General features: G+C 37.7%; 1 protein-coding gene across 1 annotated transcript in view; it reads right to left on the minus strand.

Annotated features, from left to right (window-relative positions):
• The window catches only part of TPO (thyroid peroxidase), a 179,241-nt gene that overhangs the window by 68,893 nt on the left and 84,225 nt on the right, over positions 1-26,123 (minus strand). The window contains exons 10-12 of the mRNA XM_072631561.1: positions 17,883-18,091; positions 15,214-15,384; positions 9,604-9,735 (exon numbers count right to left, since the gene is read on the minus strand). Coding sequence (XP_072487662.1) covers positions 9,604-9,735; positions 15,214-15,384; positions 17,883-18,091 — 512 coding nt within the window. The remainder of the gene's footprint in view (positions 1-9,603; positions 9,736-15,213; positions 15,385-17,882; positions 18,092-26,123) is intronic.

The raw sequence follows: 26,123 nt of genomic DNA on the forward strand, positions 1-26,123 counted from the left end.
TTTGAAAACATGTAGAATTTTTACCTGACCTCAAAAGCTGTAGTTTTCTATAGATGTTTCCATGTGAGGATTGATTGGAGTTGGGGCTGGGAGGAGGAGGTCGGGAGGAGACAGGCATATTGTTGTCAATAATGTAGATTGATAGTCTGATTCTGAGTAAAGAGAGTGAAAAAATTTCAAATGGAGCAGAAATATGAATAAAACCTGAGAATAAGATAACATAAAACTGGAAGGAAAGGAGAGAGAACTGAGAGCTATTCAGGGAAAAACTGGAAAGTAAATAGTGTAGGAAAATGGTGAGTAAGCAGACCCAAACAAAAAAAGAAAGGGAGAGAAGAAATTGCTAACCTGAAGAGCAAGAAATCAGAGTAGGATAGGAGAAAAATAGAATGGGAAAGGAAAGATCAGCAGTAAAAGAAAGTAAGCAGAGGGCAGAGAGGTTCATAGCTTACAGATAGCATAGTTGATGGTTCAGCATCATAGGATTCAGAGCAAAAGAGATCTCAGAGAATACTAGTTTAATTCCCTCACTTTACAAAAGAGGAAACTGACGCCTAGAAAGGCACATGATATCCATAGCTAGTAAGCAGCAGAGTCCTTCCGTTTAGAATATTCTTTTGATTATTCCGAATCTATCCTTGCTACCTCACAGGGATATTGTGAAGAACAAAATGTGAAAGTATTTCGAAAAAAAATCAGGAAGATTAAAGTACGAATCTTATCTCAGACCCTTGCTAGTTGTGTAATACTGGGCAGGTGACAGTATCTCAGGGTATTAATTTCCTCATCTATGAAATGATGATAATAATACCAGCTATCTCACAGGATTTTTTTGTAAGATCTAATATTGTAAAATATTTTTTATATAAATATAGGTTATGATCTTTAAGTATTCAACAGCAGTTTACTGGGCAGGTATTCTAAGAGTCTTATGATCTGAAAAGAATCTGATAAAAATGAAGTTTCTTGTGGACAAATATAAGTCTGGGAAATAGGGTTCTAATTTTGGCCTATCTGTGCTTACATCAAAGGCCTTATCTCTATGATTTTGGTAGAGGTGTTCCCTTGATGAATAGTGCAGTGCAGGGATTATAGTTGGGGCTTTATTGAAAGAACTTATGTCTGACACCAGAAGATCCTGGCTCTGTTAATTACTAATTGTGTGATATTGGGCAAATGACATCTTTCTGAGCCTCAGTTTTCTCATCTCTAAAATGAAGGACTTGAATGAGACTTTATATCTAATCCAATAAATTTTAAAATCCACTCTGAAACTTTTAATATACCCTTAATAGGCTTTATTATCATCTCTGGAGGAGTAAATGGAGGAAAAATAGAACATGGTGGTTTGTCATTTGCTAACCACTTCATAGAATTTTGGATCTAAAGCTAAAGGGAGCTAAACTTCAAGGTTATTTAATCCAACTCCATTTTAAAGATGAGGAAATTGAGTCTCAGATATATTAAATTACATCCCCAAGGTCATACAGGTAGTAAGTAGGGGAGCCAGGTTTCAGTCAGATCTTCTGACTTAAAGGTCAATTTCCACTTTATCATACTGCCTCCTCACATGATAGCCATACTGGTTCTGGGCTTCAGGCAGCTTACTGAGAAGGAAAGGGTCATATTTATGAGAATATCTTCCTTATATTAATGCTGTCATCAATGTAGAGGCAAACTTGACAATTCAAGTCACTCAGTCAAGAAACATTCATTAAACACTAACTTTGTGCCAGGCATTGTTCTGGATACCAGGAATACAAAGAAAGGCAAAAAAAGTCTTCTCCCTTCAGGAGATCACATAGTGATGGAAGAGACAACATGCAAATAAAGAATTACATATAAGATATATACAGAATAGATGGAAGGTCATCTCAAAGCAGAAGGGGATTATCTCAGGCATGGGTGCTAGAAAAGACTTCCAATAGAATGTGGAATTTGAACTGAGTCTTTTATGGTATGAAAGAAAAAAATCTCTTTATTTGAAATGACAGAAAAAATGTTAAGACTTCTTCAATAGATTTTATCAGTCACTATGTCTTCCATTGACACAAATTCTAATTTCTCCATACTTCAGCTACCTATTTGAGTTACTGTTGAGAAAAAAATATCATTTGTTGGCAAACCTATACATTTGTTAATAAATTTGTATAACTATTGTTCATTGTTTGACTGTATGTGTTTCTCTTCTTTCAAAGACAATGGAAATGGGAAGAGACCTAGAATAAAAAACACCTGAGTTCTAGCCCAGGCTCAAGATATTTCTTAGCTGTATGACCTTATTTAATTCAGGGACTCAGTTTCCTCATCTATAAAATGAAGGACTTGGATGAGATCACCTTCTCTCTGAGTTAGCTAAGATTGTACAGATCTTATTTTAGGAAGGTAGCCTATGTATTTGAGCCAATGTAATAAGTAGGCTATGTCCCTAACTTTACCAGACTTTAACAAGGCCAGTCTTGCTGGATTGGTTTCTGAAACCTGACTACAAAGAGCTCAGGCATTCACCTTTATCATCCATGGCTGCTTGGATACTGTCCTCTTTCAGATTATCCATCCACAGGCTGTGTTTGAACAAAGTGGAACTTAATTCCAAATGTGGGAAATAGTTGTTAAGAATTTTCTAATATTTATTTAATTTCTTTTTCTCTTCCAATTAGATGCTCTTTTTTGAGTATTCTATGGTTTGCTTAGTTTATTGCTGTTACTTTTGTAATAACTGAATATTTAGATAGAAGTTGAAGTGGTCCTCAGTTTTCCATTGTAGCAGAGGCTCAAGTCATGACTGAGAAACATTTATTTGTTTGAAAGGGGATCAACTCCTACAAGTCAGAGCACACATTCTGATGACACCATCCTGTCAGGATGGACCTGGGAGATAGGCTCACAGTACAGAAACAAAGTCCTTTGGGGCAGTGGTGTCAAACTCAAATAGAAACTGATTGTTGAGGGCCACAGATTGACTTAACAAACCACAAATTAACATTATCTATGTTGTATTGTATTTTTATTTATTTTGCCTAGCATTTTCCAATTACATTTTATTCTGGTTCTAGGCTGTGACTTGGACCTGCTTCTAGAGTTCAATAACTCTGCTTTAGGGGATTCAGTAGCTTCTATTTTACATAATCAGGGATGTTTTCAACTAGAGAATCTTCTTTGAATTGAGAAGAGGATACTTCTTGACCCGTGTCTTCACAGAGGAATGAAGGAAGAGGCTCTTCCCTAGAACTCTAAAACACAGGACCAGTTTCCAGCCAGTATCAGTCTGACAGAATTCCTTTCTCCTTGCTAGGCTAGAAACTACCATGCTGAGGACACAGCTTTAAGTCTGGGACAGTGTACATAAAGTTTCCGACCTTGTAGCAATGGGGGCATTGGGGCCTGTGAGCAACATCTGGGAGAGCTCCCAGTTTGTCTTGTTGAAAATGACAAAGTTATTTTGGGAAAAATGCTCCCAAGAGCCTCCTTGGAGCAGGGGGTGCTTGGATATTGCCAACTCCTGGTTGGCTTCTTTGATCATGTTCTTCTATGGGTCTGTGCTGTACCAGAGAACTGAGAGAGTTCAAAGCTGTTGTGTGATCTCCCGTCTCCTGCATTATCATAGTCTAGGCCATTCTTGGCTAGAAGAGCCATGGTCTAAATTCTTCCAAGAACAAGAATTTTTCTTCAGAAAGTAATTCTCTCTAGTTTAGGTGTAGTCTCCATGATCTTGAGATAAAAGCTGTGGGTTAAGCTTAGTCTTGAAGGAACCTGGAAAAGCTAAGTAGCACAGGTTAGGAGACAGAGCATGGGGGCTAGCTAATACAAAGGTATGAACTGTGGAGATGGAACATCATGTGCAAGGAACAAATGATCCCATTGTAGTTGGATCGTAGAGTACACAAGGATAAACAAAATATAGGAAGACTGAAAAGGACAGAAAGGAATACATTATGAAGAGCTTTGAATGTGAACCAGAAAAGCTTTTATTTTATCCTGGAGGCAATAGTTAGCCAACCTCATTAACCACTTCAGTGAAGAGTTGGTGGAATGGATAACACAGGACTTTCTCCAATACTCCAACAGGTGAATCTCTTTACTGGGGTCTTTGGAATAATGTCTCTAGTGCTGGAAACATCATCAACCCAAAGATTAACTACTGTCTGCTTTTAGCGTTTCCACTTCTACCACCATTTGTTGACTGCAACTAAGTGCCTAAATCTGTAGGTGGAAGCAGAAGGATATAAGTAAAAGAGGAGAAAAATAGGAAACTTTTGCTCGTAAGTGGTTTATAACCTATTGATAAGCTAGCTAATACCCTGGTGAAGTAGCTTCAAGGAAATATTCAAACTGCAAATTCACGAAGTTCAAGGTCATGGTAGGCATGTAATAAGTATTTATTGATTGATTAATTCAAGGTGGGTGAGGCTGTGTCTTTGTTCATTAATATCCTGAACTTGACTAACTCAAGCACATGTATATAAATATCCATTACTCTGGTATGAAATTGGATACATACAATTCTAAAGCTCATATACCTATCACATTCAAATCTGGCTAAATCCAGGAAAGTTTTTTTTTTTTAATTAAAATATTTTAAGTTCATTTTCAAGGGCTGTTGGGTGGAGGAAGCTTACAAGAAACCAATGAGCAGAATTTATGCAATTGTATGGCTTTATTCCAGATGACAAAATCCATAATTAATATACAATGGGCTTTACTACTGCCTGATTAAATCAGGAATGGTATTACTGCATTCACATACTCAAGTCTCCTTTTTCCTTTTTCAATTAATCTCTACATGCATGACTAATGTCTAATTACACCTGATTATGTTACATTACATTCTACATTTCACTCACAGTGTGTTTGTGCTCTCTCTGTCATTCTATTACTACTAATAGTCAATCAAAAAGCATTTATTGGCCACCCATACTGTGTAAAGAGCTATTCTTGGTGCTGAGAGGGAGGAGATTCAAAAGTTGAAAAATATATAGTCCTTGCTATCAGTTTATAATTAAATCAAGTGTCTAATTAATATAAAACTTCAGAGGGTCCATGTTTTCACTGATGTAGGTACTCCCACCAGTGATGTAGATTGTAAACTCTTCATTCATGGTTTCCCATCATGTGCTATTTGCATCTATATCTGCCCATGCATCTTCCCATAGAAGCTTCATTCTACATAGTCTTTTGGCCTTTTAGCATTCTATTAACATCTTTGCAGGAGTCAGGCTGTTCATGTTATCTCTCATTCTCAAAATATGACTATCTTCCATCTTTTTCTGATCACATATTTCCTGATGGATATCTTTGATATCATTTCTTACACACCAGTCATGTCAAGTTTACTTGTAATATCTATGACACAGATCAGAACCTTCCTGTAACTTTTAGTCACAGGCAGTTGCCTTTCAGAGAGTTTAAGTGAAAAGCCACATAAATAGGAGGCTACAGATGTGGTAATTCAATCTAAGTTCCAAATCTAACACTCTATTCACTATGCCACACTGCTGTCACAAGCAAATTATCGTCGACAGTGTGTTGCAACCTACTTATGTTGATCTGTTCATTGACTTTTGGGTCACCTTCAATTCTGATTTGAAGGAGATAGAGGTGTTTTCTCCTGTGAAGCTATATCACCCTGTGACTTACAGGGCACTATTTAAAGAACTTCAAATTTATACAATACAGTATAGTACAGAGTGCTATGATGATACCAGGTAGAGAAAAAGTGGAGAAGATGAATTTGGAGACACGTTTTGAAGGAGGAAATAAACAAAGATTGGCAGACACAAAGGGAGCTGTTATTCAGCATGAAGGCATAGTATTTATAAAAATAAGTCTATCTTATTTTGTGAACCCCAACTCAGAACATATGGCTATTTTCCCTTGATTTTTTTTTCAGTAAGAATTTATTATTAAGTTTGAATATACTTTAAATGACTTTGAACTACAGTCAACATGATTAAAGAAAATGGTATCTGGAAACATCCTCTATCTTTATCTCAGATTGTAGGTGATCACCTTTGCTTTTCTGCTACATTACTGTGGGCTTTAAAAACAAACAAACAAATAAACAAAACAAAAAACAAATCAACAAAATCATTTTGTTGTTTGTCCTTACTAGACATACTGGAACTAGTCACTACAGTCCACTATACTATCCACTACAATCTATCGACTATTGCTAATACATTCTCCCCATGAAATGCATATGTGTGATATGTTTGGCTATAGATAGTATACAATATGGACCTGCCTGCCTGTTTTCATGAATGATTGCCATGTTTCATCAGGCTGTAATTTTCCTTCAATTGTGGCTCAATCTTTTGTGGTATCAATACTTTTAATGTACTCATTGATTTGATGTACTCTATTCCTGAAACATAGGACATGCTTTATGAGGATGAGAAGCTGGGATACTTTATATCAGAATTTTATTGGAAAATTTGGGACATATTTAATGTGCTTGCCTATGCCCTCTTCTTAGACTTCAATAAGTGATGTACCAATGAAAAACTGGGAATAGATAAGCAATTTTATTTATCTAATGATGAAGAACTATATAGAAGCCTGCTGAGTTTGGGATCATTTTCTTTCTCTACATGTTTACTCTGCATAGACTCATTAATTCTCCGTGTTGACTGGGTTCAACAATCATCTAAAACAGAACTCATCTTTTCATCCAAACCCACTACTACTTCTCAGTTCTGTATTCCGCACAGGTAGTAAACTGACATTCCTAAAGCACAGATCTGACCATGTTATCCCCTACTCACAAAGCTCCATTGGCTCCTGATTACTTCCAGGGCAAAGTAGAAAAATCTTCTATCTGTTATTTAAAGACCTTAATAATCTGGCTTTAACCTACCTTTTCAGAAATACCACACATTATTCTTTTTCACACACTTTATGCTCTAGACAAACTGACCTACTTGTTGTTCCTCATATGTGACAGTACATTTCCCCTTTTGGTGTTTTTGTCCAAGCTGAATGACATACTCATGAAAGAGAAATGTTGAGTCCAGAGGGAATATGTATAAAGCTCCATGAGGTCAGGAAGGATATAGAAGCTCCTCAGTAACAGAGGCATGAGTTGCTTTGACCATATTTAGTCCCTATATGTGTGCTTCACCACCAATGTGTTCCAAATCTGTCCCCAGTTTTCCACGGAGACTATAGTTGGCTGACTGTTAAGGAAAGTAAGTAGGTGAGGGCTCATGAAATATTGTGGTGAGTGTACAGACCCACAGTAGAATCTTAGAATTCAGGGGAGTAGAAGTTATTCATATCAGTACCCATCTTATGAGTGCTAAGCTAGGGGAATAATCCAGCCCCCAACAGTGTACTTTCCATGAACAGTCAGCCAATAGACATAATTAGCTCAAAACAATGACGTTTACTAAAATGGCATAGTAAAACCATAGCTATAAAACATTTCCCCCTTAAACCTTGGTAGTAAGGCACACATGTAGGGAACACCTATTGCTTCTCATTCAAAGGGGTAGTTCTCTCTTGAATCTACAACTTGCTCTTTTCTCTGCAACCAGGGGAATCATTCTTGACTTTTCCATATTCTTAATGGCTCATACAAAATAATTTGCCAAGTTTTATTGATTCTCTCTTTTGTGATTATTTTTTTTTTTGCCTCTTTCTGCCTTCATCTACTCTGCCTCAACTGTGTCTCGAACACTTTTGAACTGAATAGCTCCTACTGAGTAAGCAACCCTTTTGCTAAATAACACAGTCCTTGGAACTCCCAACTGTACTTTCATATATGTGCATGGGTCATATTCTACAAAGCTGATCTAGGCCTGGAATCTGGAACTTTGAAACTTCTTGAACATTTTGACAATCTTGGAAGGGTTCCTGGGAATATGGCCAGTTACTCAGGAAGCATTTATTAAGTGCCTACTATTTGCCAGTTACTGTGTTAAGTACTTTACAAGTATTATCTCATTTGGTTTTCACCAGTCTAGAAAGTAGGTACTATTATCGTTCCCTGGGAGGCTGGTGCTATTATTATCCCCATTTTACTGTTAAGAAAACTGAGAAAGACAGAGGTTAAGTGACATTCCCAGGGTCACACAGCCAGGCCAGATTTAAATACAGTTTTTCTTGATTCCAAGTGCACCACTATGTACTTCCTTACCTAGAAAACTCTAAGACTTGCTTCAGCCGGTGACCAGACTACCTTCAATTCACTCAACGAACTCCTTTGTACTAAATTAAGGGAACTCTAGGTCTTATTACCTTTTCGCAGTTATACACCTTATTACTGTCTTTGATTAAGTTCTGAGCTTTCAGAAGCTAAGTCCCTTACAAATGGAATAGAACATTCCACCATAAAAAAGGACCAGTATTCAGAATTTAAAGAAGCTTTGAGATACTTCTAGAAAATGTTACCGAGTGAAGAAAACAGAATCATGGAAACAATAGATAAAATGCTATAATAATTTAAGAGAACACAACACTAAAAAGCAGTTGAACACATATTGACTGCAATGATCAAATGTAATTCCGGAAGACAGGTAGAGGCATGGTAAACTCCAGGTGCATTTGGTTTAGCAATACTGTTATTTCTTCGTTACAACGGAGAACTCCGTGCTAGGGGAATTGGAAAGTTATTGTGATATAAAAAAATCCAAACTGGCCATTAAAACTTTTACTTTTAAGTTGAGTTTTACACAAAACTTTTATATTTTTGTAACATAGTAAATACTCAGTAATAAGTATCAAGCTGTTTCTTCTGCAGCTTCTCCATAGCTCAGGTTTAATCTTGGGCTGATTTTCTACCACATCCGGATTCTTTTAGCCAACTCCCAAGTGGCCAGTCAGTCAATAAATATTTTAAAGCACCTACTAAGTGCCAGGCACTGTGTTAAACATTGGGGATTTAAAGGAAGTAAAAGACAGTTCTTGCCCTTATGCATTCAGGGGATGAAAACTAATTAACCTGAAAATAATATAATTAGGAAGGTAAAATAGCTACAAAAACATGATTTATTTCTGGTTCAAACCAAATAGAAAAGTCTTTTGACTTATTTGAACTTCTAAAGTGTTCTTTTATACTGTGCCCTTTTAGCATGGATGTAGGTATGTATAGAACATTGATAAATGAGATCTGAGTATTGAAGAATTCATTTGCTTATTCATTCAACAAACATTTATTGAGAACCTACTATAAGGAATGCTTAGTACTAAGTACTGAAGGTGATAGAAAGATTTATAATATATGATCTATGCCTTCAGAGAGTTTATAGTCTAGTAGGGAAAAGACAAAATATGTACACAGCTAAGTATAAGAGACATGAAAATAATATAACATAGGCATGTTGTGTGGTATAAAAAATATTAAATTTGGAGTTAATAGACTTAGTTTCAAATACAGATATTCTGCTGACTCCAGCGGAGTGAGCTTCAGCATCCCCATCTAGAAAATGAAGGATTGGATTAGATGACTATTCAGGTCCCTTCTATCTCTAAAGCCTATAATTCAATGATCCCAATTTCCCAAGAGGAGCATAAAGTACTATGAGGTCATATCAGGGAGAAAACACTTGCAGCTACAGAAATTCAAAAGCCTCAGGGCCAACCAACATTCATTACAAGTCTTACCTATACAGGTCCTTTCATCCTCTCCTAATTCATATGGGTCTGTGCAAACACATTGGTAACCGCCTTTGATGTTTATGCACTTAGCAGAGGCATCACACGGAGAGTTCATTTGATCTTCACATTCATTAATGTCTGTGAAAATGACACAGTGGCCATTGGAAGTCATTAAAGAAAAAACTAGTTTTACATTGTCTATTTTTAAAGTTTAGATCCAAGATCACATTAATTTTGAGAATTCCCTTCACCAATGCAGATAGGCAACTCCCTTATAATTTACAGACTTAGAGGGGAGATTGAGAGGAAGTCAGATGCAACCAGACTGCATGACCACTCAGAGCAGATCCAGATCACTAATATAACATCAAGGCAAACACAAGACAGCCTGGGGTTCAGTTGACCTGCATGACTACCCAAAGAAGTACCAGGGTAGCTAGTCTGTCCTCTAATAACTGAACAGAGGATGGGTACAACCAGGATCAGTGACCATCCAGCTGTAGCTGGATGCAGTCAGACTGCTCCCACCCTACTGAGGGGAAGACAGGTGCAGGGGAGGCCTTGTGCAATCAATCCATAAAAAATTTATTAAGTTCTTACTATGTGTCAGATACTGTGCTAAGTCCTGAGGAACTGTGCTGAGCACTGACTATAGGACCACTCTATGGAAGTCCAGCATCGCTACCCCCCCTTACACCTCTAAGGGGATGCTGAAAAGCAGCCAAACCAAAGGGCCACAAAGTGGATGTGTGGCACCTGTGAATAGATATGTGGCCAGAACAAGACTCTTCCAAGACTTTTCCCCTGTGATTAGTTAATTCTCACCTTCCTCTTACTCTCCCAATCCAAGTCATGCTGAATTCTAAGCTATCTAAATATACAACTCACTTCTCCTTTCCTCACTGCCCACTCTCATTCTTATCCATCTCAAACCTATCCCACCAGTGTTTTATACCACTTCCATGAAGATTTCTAGAATTTCCATTCTATATTAACAAACTTCCTTTCACTTTGTACCTCTTTTTTTGTACTATTTTAATTTTTTGACACTTACAAAAATAAAAAAACAAAACAAAACCCCACCCCCGCAGCAACAACAATAATGCTTATTCCCTCCATGACATTGTATCCATGACTATACTTTCCAGTGATGGATGTATTTTCTCTCATGCACATGCTAGTCCTGTAGGGGGAATCATAAGACTTCTCATTCCCCATGACCATTTCCAGACTTATTTTTGTAATTATTGAGCAAGTTCTCCTCCAGTGAGGCTCATTTAAATTTGCTCTCAATTCAGTCCTGTTGGCTGTTATCTACAAGCACCCAAGTTTAGTACCTGACTCATGTTGACCTCCTTGTTGTATGTCTATGAAACATGGACAGTACACTAGGGTCATGCCAGGAAATTGAATTGCTACCATTTGAATTGTCTTAGGAAGATTCTGAAGATCACCTGGCAAGATAAGGTACTGAATACTGAGATCTTTTCTCCAGCTGAACTACCAAGCATTTCAACAAAGCACACAACTCCTATGGGCTGGCCACATTGGTCGAATGTCAAATGTATGTTTGCCTAAAAAGCTACCTTATAGAGAACTCACACAAGGCAAGCACTCACATGGAGATCAAAAGAAGCGATACAAGCACCCTCTCAAGGTCTTTTTGCAGAATTTTGGAATCAGTTCTGAGACATTGGAGACATTGGCACAGGACTGCCTAGCATGGCGTGCTGGCATCAAAGAAGGTGCTATATGAGCAAAACAGAATTGCAGTAGCTCAAAAGAAATGTGACATGCACAGATTTAGAGGCATCTCTCCTTCAGATATTCACACGGGCTATTTGTGCCCAAACTATGGTAGACCTTCTGAGCTCATATTGGTCTGATCAGCCAGTCAGACACATTGCACCTTGACCCCAACATAATGATGTCATTTTGGTCCTTCTCTTCTTCCTCTATGCACACCATCTTTTGGTGACCTAATCATGTTACATGGATTTAATTATCATGCCTATGCTGATGACTCATATTTATATTCTTAACTAGTTACCTTCCAAAACTCCAATCCATATTCCTAACTGCTTATTGTATATTTCCAATTTGTTCTGCAGGCATCTCAAATTCACCTTTTCTATAACATAACTCTAAATCTGTGATGCTATCAAATATACATTCAAATCTACATTTTCCAGGATAATTAGCCATATACATCTTTAGTTGTATATTATCTTGATCACCTTTCTAGATATCTCCGGACAGCTACCTGGTGCAGTGGATAGAGCACTCAGCTTGGAATCAGGAAGAGTCATTTTCATGAATTCAAATCCTTCCTCAGACACTTACTAGCTGGGCAAGTCATTTAACCTTGTTTGCGTTGATTCCTCATCTGCAAAATAGGCTAGATAAGGCTGTGGCAAAACTGCTCTAGTATCTTTTCCAAGATAACCCCAAAAATGGTCATGAAAAGTTGGGCATAACTGAAATGACCCAACAATAACAAAACTAGATATCTCCAATGGTGCATGATATATACAAAAGGGAAGAAGGAAAAATGTTGGAAGACTTTCTTCCCCAAACTCATGTGCCATTTTCCCTGAAGATGTAAATTCTGCCCACTTAATCAAGTTCAAAGATCTATAATTTTAGATGTGAGAATACATTCCATCAGAAACACAATCTTTATAGTTTATAATTTTGGATCATTTTCCTAAGGCTCAGAGAAATGGCATATTCATAGTCACATAGCTAGTAAGTCTGAAAGTTACAGTTTCAACCCAGGCTAGATATTTCTGTTTCAAAATCCAGTACCTTACTACACAATGTTGCTCCTTATCTAATCATATTGGTCTATAGTTTTAAAGGAGTGACACATAATATAAAGAACCACCCACATAAATTAAAAACAAAACAAAACTGTTTGTTCCCTATTTCTTGAATGGTTTTTTAAGCTAGGTGCACAGTAAGCACTAAATAAAAAAGATTATTGTTCGAAAGACTTGTTTTCCTTAAGACCCTTTCCTTAAGAATCATTTGTTTACAATCATAGTACTGTACATCTTGACAATCCTCATTGTGCAGTTGTAAGTTTGGATTCATTTTGATTTCACCACCTTGAAGTTCTTGAAAATACTTATTACAGTTCATTTACTAGATTTTTTTCACTACCACCAGATTTGTACGTGGGTGAGTTTGAGTACGTGAATAGGATTTGAAAAGAGAAAAGAACAAGAAATCTCATTTGATTTTTCTGAATCAAATACTCAATTAAGTCAGTAGGCTTTCTGTTCTGCTGTCATAGAATTACTGATAAGCTAGCTTCACTGAAAATCTGTTTTATCACTTTGGGTTCAAATTAATTTACTGTAATCATAAAGTATTTCTGAGCTGCTCTTTCCAGGAGTTTATTTTTCCCTTTAATAATGGCATTACAGTCCTTCAGAATTTCAAAGAGTTTATCTAAGCATGTAGATAACTTGATAGAATGTGTACATGTTTCTGAGAAGACTTTCTATTGCCCCTAGGAAAAAATCAGATGGTAGTTTTCAAAGAGCTTTGGCATTCATTATCTCATTTAATCCTATCAACAACCCTATGAAGTGAGCAGAATAGACAATCAGGGAGTCCTGGAATCTCAGAATGGGAAGGACCTCAGAGACCAGACAGTTCAATCTTCTTATAGCTGAGAATCATCACTTCAGCATTCTTAAGGTACCATTTTTGCCTTGATCTGAAGACCCACTGGCTCCTGAAGTATCCCATTCTACTTTGAGACAGCTCTAACTGACAGGAAGTTATCCTTGATATAAAGCCTAAATTTGCCTCTCTGTAACTTGTGCAGTCAACCAGGAATCTGAGTGTCTTAAGCAATAAGTAAACAAGGAAGCTTATGCAAAGTAATGCAAAATAATTTCAAGAGGGAGAGAGTGCTGATAACTGTGGAGGAAGGTGGTCATCAGATGTGAGGAGGGGAAGCACCAGGAAAACCCTAGTGTTAAGAAGCAGTTCAGGAGTTGTGCTTTGAAAGAAGCTACTGATACTGTGATGAAAAGGTGATAAGTTGTATTGCAGACATGGAGAAGAACCTGTACCAATGAATGGAGGAGGGAGATGAACAGTCATGAATGGGAGAAAGCTAGCAGGCCCATTTAAGTGGGACTTTAACAGATTTTTTTATTTGTTTTTGTTTTTTAACTAGGAGTATCTGGGCTTCAGCAGTTCCTTTTGATAGACTTATAAAGGTCCAAGAATGGTAGTGACTAGGTAAAAGAGGCCACTCTTTGCCTCATTTCTTACCTCGCTTTAATCACTGGATAGGCATTGCCTCAGACAAACTGAGACCTGGGAAAGACAACCTGAAAAGTCCCAGGTCACCCACTGCATCTGGGGCCATCTCTAATCATCCTGATCTATATCTTACCATTGGGCCCAGATAAAGAGAGTAAGGCTGGTAACTTTGCACAGCGCTGCCTCACTGTAATCTAATTCACTTACAAGTCATAGCATCATCTTCCTGACATCATGGTCCTCTTTGAGAAGGAACAACAAATGACAGCAGTGACAGATGTCCAGTATGGGTCTCTCCATTTTGCTCTAATGACTCCATGATAGAGTTTCAGTTTTTTCTGTGGGAAGCAAATATCTTGTTGCTAAAAGAGAGCATTCTCCCTCTCTACTGTTCATTTATATGCATAAGAAATAAGCAAAATATGACAAACATCTTAGGTTCATGTTGTTCAACAGGATATTTGTTGCATTTTGGCTACCTGTTCTATTGCTATTCTAGACTGCAAGGTTACATGACGACACAGGCTACCTGTAGCTAAAGTTTATTTCTCTCCTAACTTGTAATGTAGGTCTTTTGAACACGCTAAACATTTATCAAATGTTGCTGTCTTGTTCTTACTATCCGCCATGTTTGACCAACTATAAATGTACAGTTTGAAGTTTTTGTGTTTAAATGAATCTTATTTAGCTACAGGGATGAATGTTTTGAAATAGTTAAACTAGGGTTAGAGGAAACATTGACTTCAAAGACCTGGAGAGCTGAGCTCAAGTCAAGCCTCTGACTTACGCTGATTGACTAACTTCTTCCAACCTCAGCGTTTCTTCATATTTTTCAACAATAATCAAATTGATATTGGCTTTTCATCTCCAAAAGAGCATGACAATTTACTGCCCTATCTACTAAAGACGTCTGAACTCTGAGGCCTAGGCTAAAGCTCTTTTCCCTGACCACCACTCCCTGACATTCTAGTCTCTATCGAACCCTTCTCCACCCTTCTCTGATCTATTGTTAATAAATTGCTTTTCATATTAGACCTCTTCAAGAAATTACTTAGGACCCATCTTTATTTACTTATGTATGTGTACAAGGTGTCTCCCTCTCCCCAAAACAAAAACAATATAACTTCTCTGAGGGTGGAGGCTATTTTATTTTGTCTTCATGGTGACTAGAACATAGTAGGCACTGAAATAAATGCTTGTTGGGTTAAATTGAATTGCTATTCATTGATTCACTTATTCCTAAAGAAAATATCCCTGGCTCGATCAATAAAGAAATCCATGTTTTTACTTTTCAAAAATGCTTACTGAAGGGGTTACTCCTTGGATACCTACCTTTGCAGATTGGTGGTGGGGAGTCCCAGCCTGTCTCTGTGCAGGTGAGTTGTTCTCGTCCTTGAAGTTGATAGCCATGATGGCAGGAATAAACTATGACATATTTTCCAGATTCAGAACAAGACACAAAATCACCATCATCCACCTTATCTGGGAAGCTGCATGTCCCCACTATAATTAATTGAAAAGCCACAGAGGTTAGAAAAAGGGGGTGGGAGGAAGGGAACCAACATTTATTAAGCACCTACTATATGCCAAGTGGGCACATAGGTGGCACAGTGAGTAGAGCACTGGGTTGGGAATCAGGAACTCATTTTCATGAGTTCACATTTGGCCTCAGACACTTACTAGCTGTGGCAAGTCACTTCACCCTGTTTGCTCCAGTTCCACATCTGTCAAATGAGTCAGAGAAGGAAATGGCAGACCGCTCTAGTGTCTTTGCCGAGGAAACCCCAAAATAGGTCATGAAGAGTCAGACACCATTGAAATGACTCAACAACAACACTGTGCCACCACTTTACAAACATGATCTCTATCCTTATGACAACCCTGTGAGGTAGATGCTGCTATTGTCCCCATATTATAGTTGAGGAAATGGAGACAGATATATGTTAAATGACTTATCTAGGCTCACATAGCTAATAAGTATCTGAGGCTGGATTTGAACTCAGATGCCCTTGACTCCGGCCTCAGCACTCTTATTTTTTGTATCAACTGGGTGCCAGACATATAGAATGAACAAATCAGAAACATGGAATAACCTATTCATCACACCAATGTTGAGTTCAATGAAATGATAAACTAAGTCACATAATAGATTACACTATGTCAGGCTTTTAGGGATTGTGGTTTATTCAATATGTTAACATTTATAAGATCATGGTATGACTATCTCCTCCACTGAGGGAGATTACTACTTTGCTATACTTTTGAAAATGGTCTCTGAGTGATTGAGGCATGAAAGTCTGTGGCCTAATGGTCAAACATCTGGTGATGAGCCTCTCTGGACTAATTGAGGCTGGAATATTGAGTAAACATAGAAGCCATTTCTGGGATTGTACTCAAAGCCTTCCCATCTTGACAGAGAATCAGATTGGAGCTGGAAGGGACCTTAAAGATCATCTAATTCAAGCTCCTCATTTTGTAGTTTACAAGACTACTGTCTAAGAAGGGCTCAGTGACAGCCAGAACTAGGATTCAGACCCAGGTTTTCAGACTTCAGATCCAGTTCACCATTCATGATGCCACTCTCTTTTCTCTCTCAGTTTAAGAAAATCCAGGGTGATCTTTGAGCTGATGGTCACATTCAAATCCATGTAAATTAAAATGTGCTATAACCCAATGTGCCTGAATTTTTTATTTTGTTTTTCAAATCCCCATAATATAGCTTATTTCTCTCTTTTCAAATTCCTTCTGACTTCATTTCCCATAATTATTTTGTATGGGTAACCAGAATTTTGGGTTGTAATCTAAATTCCTCTTCTTAAAGTGTCTCCCTCTTTAGGCTTACTCCTTTGGAAAATTCTAAGCATTCTTTAGGTTCAATTAGAGATATAACCTCTTCTAGGAAACCTTTTGCCCAGCCTGAGATGATCTCCATGTCAGAGGAGTTTTAAGAGTACTTTTTACTACTCATGTAGCATTTAAATTACATAAGGCAGAATGTGCATAAATTTAAACTGCCCAACTTAGATGATAAACTTGAAGGCAGGGAGGCAGCAGTATCTACTGATTGAATAGCATGTAGGACTTTGAATCAGAAGACCTGGGTTTGTATTTCAACTCTTCTGAATGACTTTAAGCAAAGATTTAACCCATGAGCCTCAGGTTTCTCATTTTAAAAATGAGGATAATAATACCCATGGATTTCTTGTGAGGATCGTTTGTGATAACATAGTTGCTTTGTAACCAGAAAGTATAGAATAAGTGCTAACCTTGGAGTAAGGAAGACCTGAGGTTAAACCCTGTTTCTGTTATTTACTGGCATAAAACCTTGCAAATAGTTAGCATTTAACAACTATTTATTGATTAATAGTTGTCTAACTATAGACTAGGTATTTCATATTTCTGACTCTTCGGTTCTCCACCTGTAAAATGGGGGTGATAATGCCTGTACCATACACCTCACAGATCTGTTGAGAGACGCACTTTGCAAAGTTGACTTTTATATTGAAGTGCTATGGGGTAGTGGATAGAGGTATCGTGAAGTCACGAAGCCCTATGGTCAGTACTTACTGGGTGACCCCAGGCAAGTCAATATAACCTCCCAGTACCTCAGTAAGTTTGCCAAGACTGTAACTTGCAAACCACAACAGTTAAGGATGGGCATGTGTGAAGGGAGTTCCTTATTCCAGAGGAAACCTAGATTTCATTTAAAATAAAACATTTATATTCTCCCCAAATACCTAGCAACATGATGGAAACGTAGTAGGCAAACACAAAATATTCATGAAACAAAATTTGTTTGAACTAGTCAGTCAGTAAGTCAACTAGCATTTATTTAGGGTCTACCAGGTGTCAGGCACTGCGCTGAGCTCTGGGGGATAAGAGACAAATCATTAAAGTTCCTTCCACAAACATGACTTTATTATCTGCTTCCTTAAAGAAGTTATGCCTCAGAAGATTAATTCTAGTTCCTGTAACCTAATAAAAGAAAGACATAAATGTACCTTGATGAAAAGCTTCCTTCCATGCATCTAAATTGATGCCTGGTGTGTCTTCACATGACTTAAAATCGTGAGGAAACCTCCCAAGCTGAAAGGCATCGGCCGGTACTGCAGTGAGGCCTGTGTTATCACAGATTAGCCTGGATAAAGAATGTTTCTCCAGTTCACGCCTCTGAGCTTCGGTAAATACATGCTTGTTTTCCCACCAAAACCTAAAGAGATGGAGAAGGCAATTTTAGAATAAATGCTTGAGTATTGATGTTCCCTGTGTGGTTTTTCTTTTTGCTCAGTGTCTAGAGGGCTGTGGGGCATTTGGTATGCACCTTGGAGCTTGTTAAAGTGAGTTATTCCTGTCATTTATTATGGGTGAAGTTAGTCGATATCTGGGATGGAGTAAACAAATGAATAGTTAGAGGCTCCAAGGCACAGCCTAAGAAATACTGGCTAAAGAAGTAGAGGATCAAACAACTACAAAATCACAGAACTTCTGGGATTCTGAGGAAGAAGACAATCCAACTTTTACCTGAACAAACAACCCCTCTGCATACAACACACCCAGCACGTGATCATACTTGACTTTGCTCAAAGACTTCCAATGAAGGGGAACCCCACTACCTTTAAAGGCTAATGAGTCTATTTTTATCATTTTGTTGTTTAGTCACTTCTGACTCTTTGTATCTCCATTTGGGGTTTTCTTGGCAAAAGATACTGGAGTCCTTTTGCCACATCCGGCTCATTTTACAGATGAAAATATAGAGACACTCAGGATTAAGTGACTTGTCCAGGGTCACACAGCCAATAAGTATCTGAGGTTGGATTTGAACTCAGGATGATTCATCTTTCTGACTCCAGGCTCCCTGCTCCATCCATTGTACCACTGAGCTGCCTGATTCTACTTTTAAATAGAAAGCCTTTCCTTACTCTCAAATGTTCACATGAATTTATGATCTCTTTGATGTGGGTCATCCGTTTAATGATTCAAATGACAACTCATCCATTTCTGCCCTTCCTCTCTCAATCTTGTTTATATCCTTTCATATACTCTCAACAGGAAAGTCCACTGACCATGCTAGAGGCCTTACTCTTTTCTTCTGGATATTTCTGCTAGCTATCATGCTCGCATCTATGTTCTCTCATGGTTAAACTCCTTGACAAATCTAGCTACAACAGTAATAGCAAATATGTAATATTAATATAATGCTTACTATGTGCCAAGTGTTGTGTTAAGTGATTTATAATTATAATCTCACTTGGCACTCACAACTCTAAGAAGTAGGTGCTATTTATATCCCCACTTTATAGATGAAGAAACTGAGAGAAACGGAGGTTAAGTGACTTGCCTGGGGTCACACAGTTAGTATGGAGGCTAGATTTGAACTCAGGTCTTCCTGATTCCAAGTCCAGGGCTGTACCCACTGAGCCATTGTACCCCCACTTCTTGTCTCCCTCAGTTCAAAACCCTCTACAACATAGTGTCTTGTCTTGTCAATCAACTTGAATTGCTCTCACTAAAGTTATCACTGATACCTTCATTCTCAATCCTCATCCTTCTTGATCACTTTAGACTTTTTACATATTGTCAATCAGTCTCTTCTCATAGATGTCTCTTTTCTTAAAGGTTTTAAATCTGCTCTCTCCTGGTTCTCATCTTCCTGACTTCTAAACTTATAATACCAACTGTCTCTTGAACATCTAGAATTGGCTGCCCCATAGGCATCACAAACTCAACATTTCCTAAAGAGAAGTCATTATTTTTTAACTCAAATCCCTTCCCTCTTACAAACTTCGCTATTATTATCAAGGGTACCAACATTCTCTCAACTTCATCATCCTTGTCTTCATCCCATATATTCAATCTGTTGATAAGTCTTGTCATTTTCTGTCTTTACAACATCTCCCACACAGGCCTCCTCTTCACTCACATAGATATCCTGGTATAAGCACTGATCAACTCATACCTAGACTATTGCAAAAACCTGCTAGGTTTAATAACACTTCTTTTCTCCATTTTTTTGGGGGGGGATGATGTTACTTATAATATTCTATCATCCTTCTCTATAGAATTTATAAGGGAATTGTTTTCCAAGACTATTTTTTCCTTTGACTATTGTGCCTTTCTGCATGGAAAATAACTGCTTGTTAAATATGACAGTCTCTGGGTGATTTTGGTTTCCTAGTTAGGTTACTGGATTCATAGTAGTTAAACTTCAGCATCAAACTATTTTAATTGGTGTTGATGTTAAGTCAACAAACATTTATTAAGTGACTGCTATGTGCTAGACATGGAGGTTACAAAGAAAAGCAAAAATAATCTCTGTCCTTAAGGAGCTCGTAATTAAAATGGAGGTGACATGCAAACTATATCTATCTATCTATCTATCTATCTATCTATCTATCTATCTATCTATCATCTATCTGTCTATCTATCTGTCTATCTGTCTATCTGTCTATCTGTCTATCTATCTAGATATATTTCATCTGTATCTTTTTTAGGGACTAATAGCATTAAGGTCGATGGGTTACTTTTAACTTTAACCATTTTTCCGTTTTAATAATTATTCCAGATTTTACTAATTATCTGAGCAAATTTTCTGACTATATACAGAGAACTTTTTTTTTTTAGGATCCCACATTGGTAAAATAATTCCCCACCTGTTAAAATATAACCAATTGCGTTTTTTATGTGATATCATTCAATACTTGCCATGTCAGTACCTCCTAATTTTCTTGCTGAAGAAAGTATTTGTGATATTCAGGCACAAGGCTTTGAAGTCTTTGCTTTATCTCATTCCTTGTTCCTGATCTGTATTTTTACTAACCTCCATGATTTCCACCTTTGCAGTGGAGTCAACAGTATCGCAGTATACACTGATTTAATTCAGAGATTCTTATTGATTTCTTAATAGAATTCCTTTCTTTTTATTCTCCACAACAGATATTGCTGCATAAGTTACAAGCATTTTCAAAATGGTCTTTTTGCAAATATTTACCCTGTGTACTGCAATACAAGATGACCAAATGTCCTATGGAGTGATATTGTTTTTCTTTTTGCTTTTTGATGCACAGAAGAAAATTAACTCTTCCAAGCTCTTTATTTACCCCTGCAAGGTGAATCTATGAATCATCTGTCCATTTGCCTACCATTTCCTTTTATCTTTTGGTTTTCTTTATAGCAGAAATTGTTAAACTATTTTTTCTATGTATATGTTGCAGACGCCTTTGGCACATTTATGAGGTCCATGAATCCCTTTTCAGAATGATGATTTTAAATGCATAAAATAAATACATAAGATTGTGAAGGAAACCACTTATATTGAAATGCAGTTATCAATTTTTTTTTTCACATTTATAGGCCCCAGGCAGAGAATTCTTTCAATGAGAATATAGACTAAAACAATTAATTTTCTCCAGTTCTTTTGCCCATTTGGTGGTCATTGGACAAAGGTCTGACGTGTAAAATGCTGATAGCCAAGAAAATATGTATAGAGATGGCCTAGAAACTGGACAATTCTTGACCTTTTCTTTCCCCTTTCTCATCATTGTCACATCATAATTACAGAAATTAAAGTACCACAGAGGATTAAGGGCCATTTAATATTTTTCTCCCTTCATTTCATGGTCAAATAGTTCCTTCTTAAGGGGTAGCCCTTAATTCTCTATATTTAGCTATAGTAGTCTTTGAAAAGGATACACTCTGCCCCAAGGTCACTTCTACACCAAGGGGAAGCATTGGAATGGACCTTTGAGATAGCCTCCTTGTAATTCTAACCATTGCCCTCTGGGGCAAGCAGCAGAATCTCTCAGAATGACTTTATAGGCTTCTGATGAAATGAAGAGCTAAAAATTCCTAAAAATGTGTCCAAAAAATAAGCATTGTATTTTTAAGCCAAAATTTTGGCCTTCCTACCTACTTTGATTGCAATGTTTTATTTCTTTAAATAAAAATTTAATTCAGAAGTTTAGGAACATAATTCAGCTTTTTCTTCTGGTATTGAAATAAAATGGTTGCACTATTTTAAAATGTCCCCTTTCCTCCCTCACTCTCCCATACTCTGAGTATATTAGGATTTCCAATAGCACTTCCTGTTTCTTTTCTGAAATTATATTTATTCTCTTTGATTTACAGGCATTATTACAGGTATTAGTATCTGTTCCATATTTTAAGCCTCTTTGACACAGGGCTGTTGAGGTTGAGTCATTTCAGTCGTATCTGACTCTTGGTGACCCTTTTTGGAGTTTTCTTTGCAAAGACACTGTAGTGGTTTGGTATTTCCTTCTCCATCTCATTTTACAGATGAGCACTGAGGCAAACAGGGTTGAGTGACTTACCCAGGGTCACACAGGTAGTAAGTGTCTGAGGCCAGATTTGCACTCAGGAAGATGAGTCTTCCTGACATCAGGCCTGACTATGTATTCACAGCATCCTCAGCTGCCTACATAGGAACCCTGTCTTAATTATTAATTATATTCCCTCCTCTAGGACCTAATTCAGTGTTTGAATATAGTAGGTGATTGATGAATGTTTGCTAAATATTGAATGATCCATTTGAAATAAGTGAATTTCCTTCTCTTTCAAAATATTAAGATCTCTTAGATTGCCCAAATAATCCTGAAAATAAATATTATCCATGAATGGTTTTCATTATAATTAAAATTCAATATGATTACCTTTTTCTTCTTTCTCAGCTGGAAAGAGATATCTATAACACATAGTACGGTTTTCAAACAGAGAAAAAAATAAGAAGAAGACACTGATCAAGCTCATGTGTTGTTAGCATGTGGGAGAAACTCAATTATAAATGCTACCAACGAGAAATTTCTGAAGTCACTCCAGGATTCCTTTCCCCTTCTTTGCTGGACAGAAGATGAGCCTACACAAAAGGCAATGCAATGCATGTGCGATAAAACCCAGGTGACAGGACAATGCTGTTTGTTTAATTAGTGCCTCCCCACGCTATGCAAGCATCTCAGGATGAGGTTTGCAACTGCAGAGTTGAAACACAATTCATAGATCAGAGTGAGAGAGCTTCTTATTGTCATTATATGCCAGACACACAAGTAAGTGATTTGCAACATCTAGAATGTGATCATTTAAATAAGTTCATAAAAACAATTGACAGGGTGTGGGGTAGGGATTAAAGGTAGTCTTAGAGTCATAGAATTTAGAGCTAGAAGAGTTACTAGGTCATGTAGTTCAATCTCTTAATTTTGTAAAAAGTAGGAAAGAAGGAAGGAAGGAAGGAAAGAAGGAAGGAAGGAAGGAAGGAAGGAAGGAAGGAAGGAAGGAAGGAAGGAAGGAAGGAAGGAAGAAAAGAAATTAAAGCCAAGAAAAGTTAAGTGACTTGCCTAAGGTCATATAGCTAATAAGTGGAGAAAGTAGGACTTGATCCCAGGTCTTCTAAACTCTAAACATAGATCTCTTTTTTTTCCTCTTCATATTTCTATATTTGTTAGATCAGTATTTATATCCCTGAAACTTTAATTTGGGGGTCCCTTAGGGTTCTGTAATGGACCCTCTCCTCTATCTACAGTCTCTATCAGTTATCTCAAGTGTTGCCATGGGTACAAGTATCATCCTTTTACAGATGACTCCCAGTTTTTTATATCTATTTCTAATCTCTTTACTGAAGTCTAATCCTATATCAGCTATCTACTATAGATGCACAATTGGCATCTCAGAGTTGACATATCCAAAATGGGCTTCATTTTCTTCCAACCGCCATCACAAACCTGTTCCCCCTTCAAGCTTCCTCTTTTGGTCTGAGGAAGCACAATCCTTCTAGTCAATCAGGGTCAAGACTCCAGAGTTATACTGACTCTTCCTTTTTCTCTTATATCCCAATATGTTGTCAATTCTACCTCTATATTTCACATTTGTCACCTTCTTTCTTCTTAGTTGTCTACTATTTTGTTTCAGGCTCTCATCAGTTCTCATATAGATTACTATAATTTCCTGCTTTCAGTATTGTTCCTTGTCACACCCCCATTCCCATCCACTTTCTGCCCCAAATCTTCCTAAGGTGTAGATTTGATTGTCACATCTTCTCTGTCCTCTTTAACTCTAAAATCTCCAGTATCTTCCCTTTACTGCTAGTATAAAACAAATACGCCTCAGCCTAGTCTTTGAGGATCTTCACTATATGACTCTTACCTACTTTTCTAGTCTTTTTTATACTACTGGCCTGTAAGAATTCTATGTTCCAGTCAAACTAGACTGTTGGCTAGTCTCAGAATTCATCACTCTGTGTTAAACCACCAGGTGGCGCTAATCGCCAGATGCTCACCCCATATGCTCACCCTCACATATACAAGTATTGAGTTGGGACTATAGAGTATTTTTTACCACATAATCAGATATTTTCCATGCCTTATCAGCGACTTGATCATTAGGAAAAGTACTCCTGACTCCCTAGGGCAGAGATGGGGAATCTGCTGGAGGCCAGATGTGGCCCTCTAGGTCCTTCAGTGTGGCTTTTTGACTAAGTCCAAGTTTTATAGAACAAATTCTCTTAAGAAGATTTGTTCTGTGAAGTTTGGATTCAGTCAAAGGGCAGCCTAGAAGGCCATACATGTCCTCTAAGCAGCAGGTTCCCCACCTCTGCCCTAGGGGTAGAAGGATTTGTGGATCTAGTCAATCAAAATTTGCTCTGAGAGCAGACTCACTAGCTAACCCCATCTCCCTCTGAACTTTCATATTTCCTTAAGATCTAGCCAGATAGCCTTGACATAATAGAGTTGGTTTTCTACTGAAACTAAAACATGTGTGGGAATTTTATATGCACCATTTTACTTCTAGTATAGAATCAATAATTAAACAAAGAGCACAGTAAAGTATGTGACCATCTATAAAATAATTCTAGTTCTAGAGGAACTAGAGCCCAAATGGCCAGCATTCTCTGCATTATGAAGAAATGAAAACAAAAACAAGGGAGTTCTAGAAAAAAAATCAACTTCTATTTCATTGACTACGCTAAAGACTTTGTCTGTGCAGATCATAACAAAAGGTGGCCAGTCCTCAAAGAAACAGAAATACCAGATCATTTTGCTTGATCTGGTACATATGTGGTCTAAGAAGCAACAAACAAACATGGAAGTTAGAAACAAACATGGAACAACTCTTTGGTTTAAGTTTGAAAAAGGAATATGACATGATTGTATATTGTCACCTTATTTATTTAGCTCATATGCAGAGTACATCATGTGAAATGCCAACCTGGCTGAATCAAAAGCTCAAATTAAGGTTTCCAGGAGAAATATCAAACAATCTCAAATATATGGATTGTTGGGGATGGAAGCTCAATTCCATGTGGACAGTCTCGGGCGGGTAAAGGTGGGAACTTCTAAATCTTAGAGTTCTCATGAGGCCCCCCATGAAACACCAGGGAATCGAGGAGTGAGACCGAGCTATCTCGTGTATTTCCGCCTCTTCCCGTGAGAAACGTGATGGGAGGAGCATCCCCGCCCTCGAGACTGTCCCGGATCTGGGCACACCTATTGTTATCTAACAGGCACAGTATTCAGGTGCAAACTACACGGCCGGAGAACTTAATTAGGGTCAGGAAAGCCTGAAGGCGCTCTTAGCGTGGAGGGGCCCTGACAGGACAGAAGGCTCCGTTTTTCCTCTCTTCGCTCTCCCCTCCCCCTCTCTCCCCACTTACACTTCTGCTTCCAATCTCTTACTGTAAGATCTTTGCCTCCTTGGGAGACTTCTCTCTCCCTCCTAAGGAAGAGTTCCCCCTGCACATGTAACCAGGACCCTGAATAAAGCCTAACCCTTGTTCGACTCCGGAAAGTCTCTTCTCTCATACGTTTATCCGGTTTGGCCAACCGAAGACCTGGGACAGGTAAGGTAAGACTCAGGTAGCCCTCAGGCCTCTAGGCCTGGCAGTGGATGATACATTCTGATGGCAGAAAGTGAAGAATTAAGAAGCCTTTTGATGAGGGTGAAAATGGAAAGTGTAAAAACTGACTTGAAGTTTTATATATATATATATATATATATATATATATATATATATATATATATATATATATGTATGTATGTATGTATGTATATGTAAACAAAACAATCCAACAACCAAGATCTTGACAACTGGTCCCATCACTTCCTGGCAAACAGAGGGAGAAGAAATGGAAGCAGTGTCAGACTTTCTGTTCTTTGGCTCAAAGATCACTGTAGATGGTGATTGCAGTCATGAAATTAAAACATGCTTGCTCCTTGAAAAGAAAGCTATGGGAAATCCG

The sequence above is a fragment of the Notamacropus eugenii genome, chromosome 1 (genome assembly GCF_028372415.1).
Source record: "Notamacropus eugenii isolate mMacEug1 chromosome 1, mMacEug1.pri_v2, whole genome shotgun sequence".
Lineage (NCBI taxonomy): Eukaryota > Metazoa > Chordata > Mammalia > Diprotodontia > Macropodidae > Notamacropus > Notamacropus eugenii.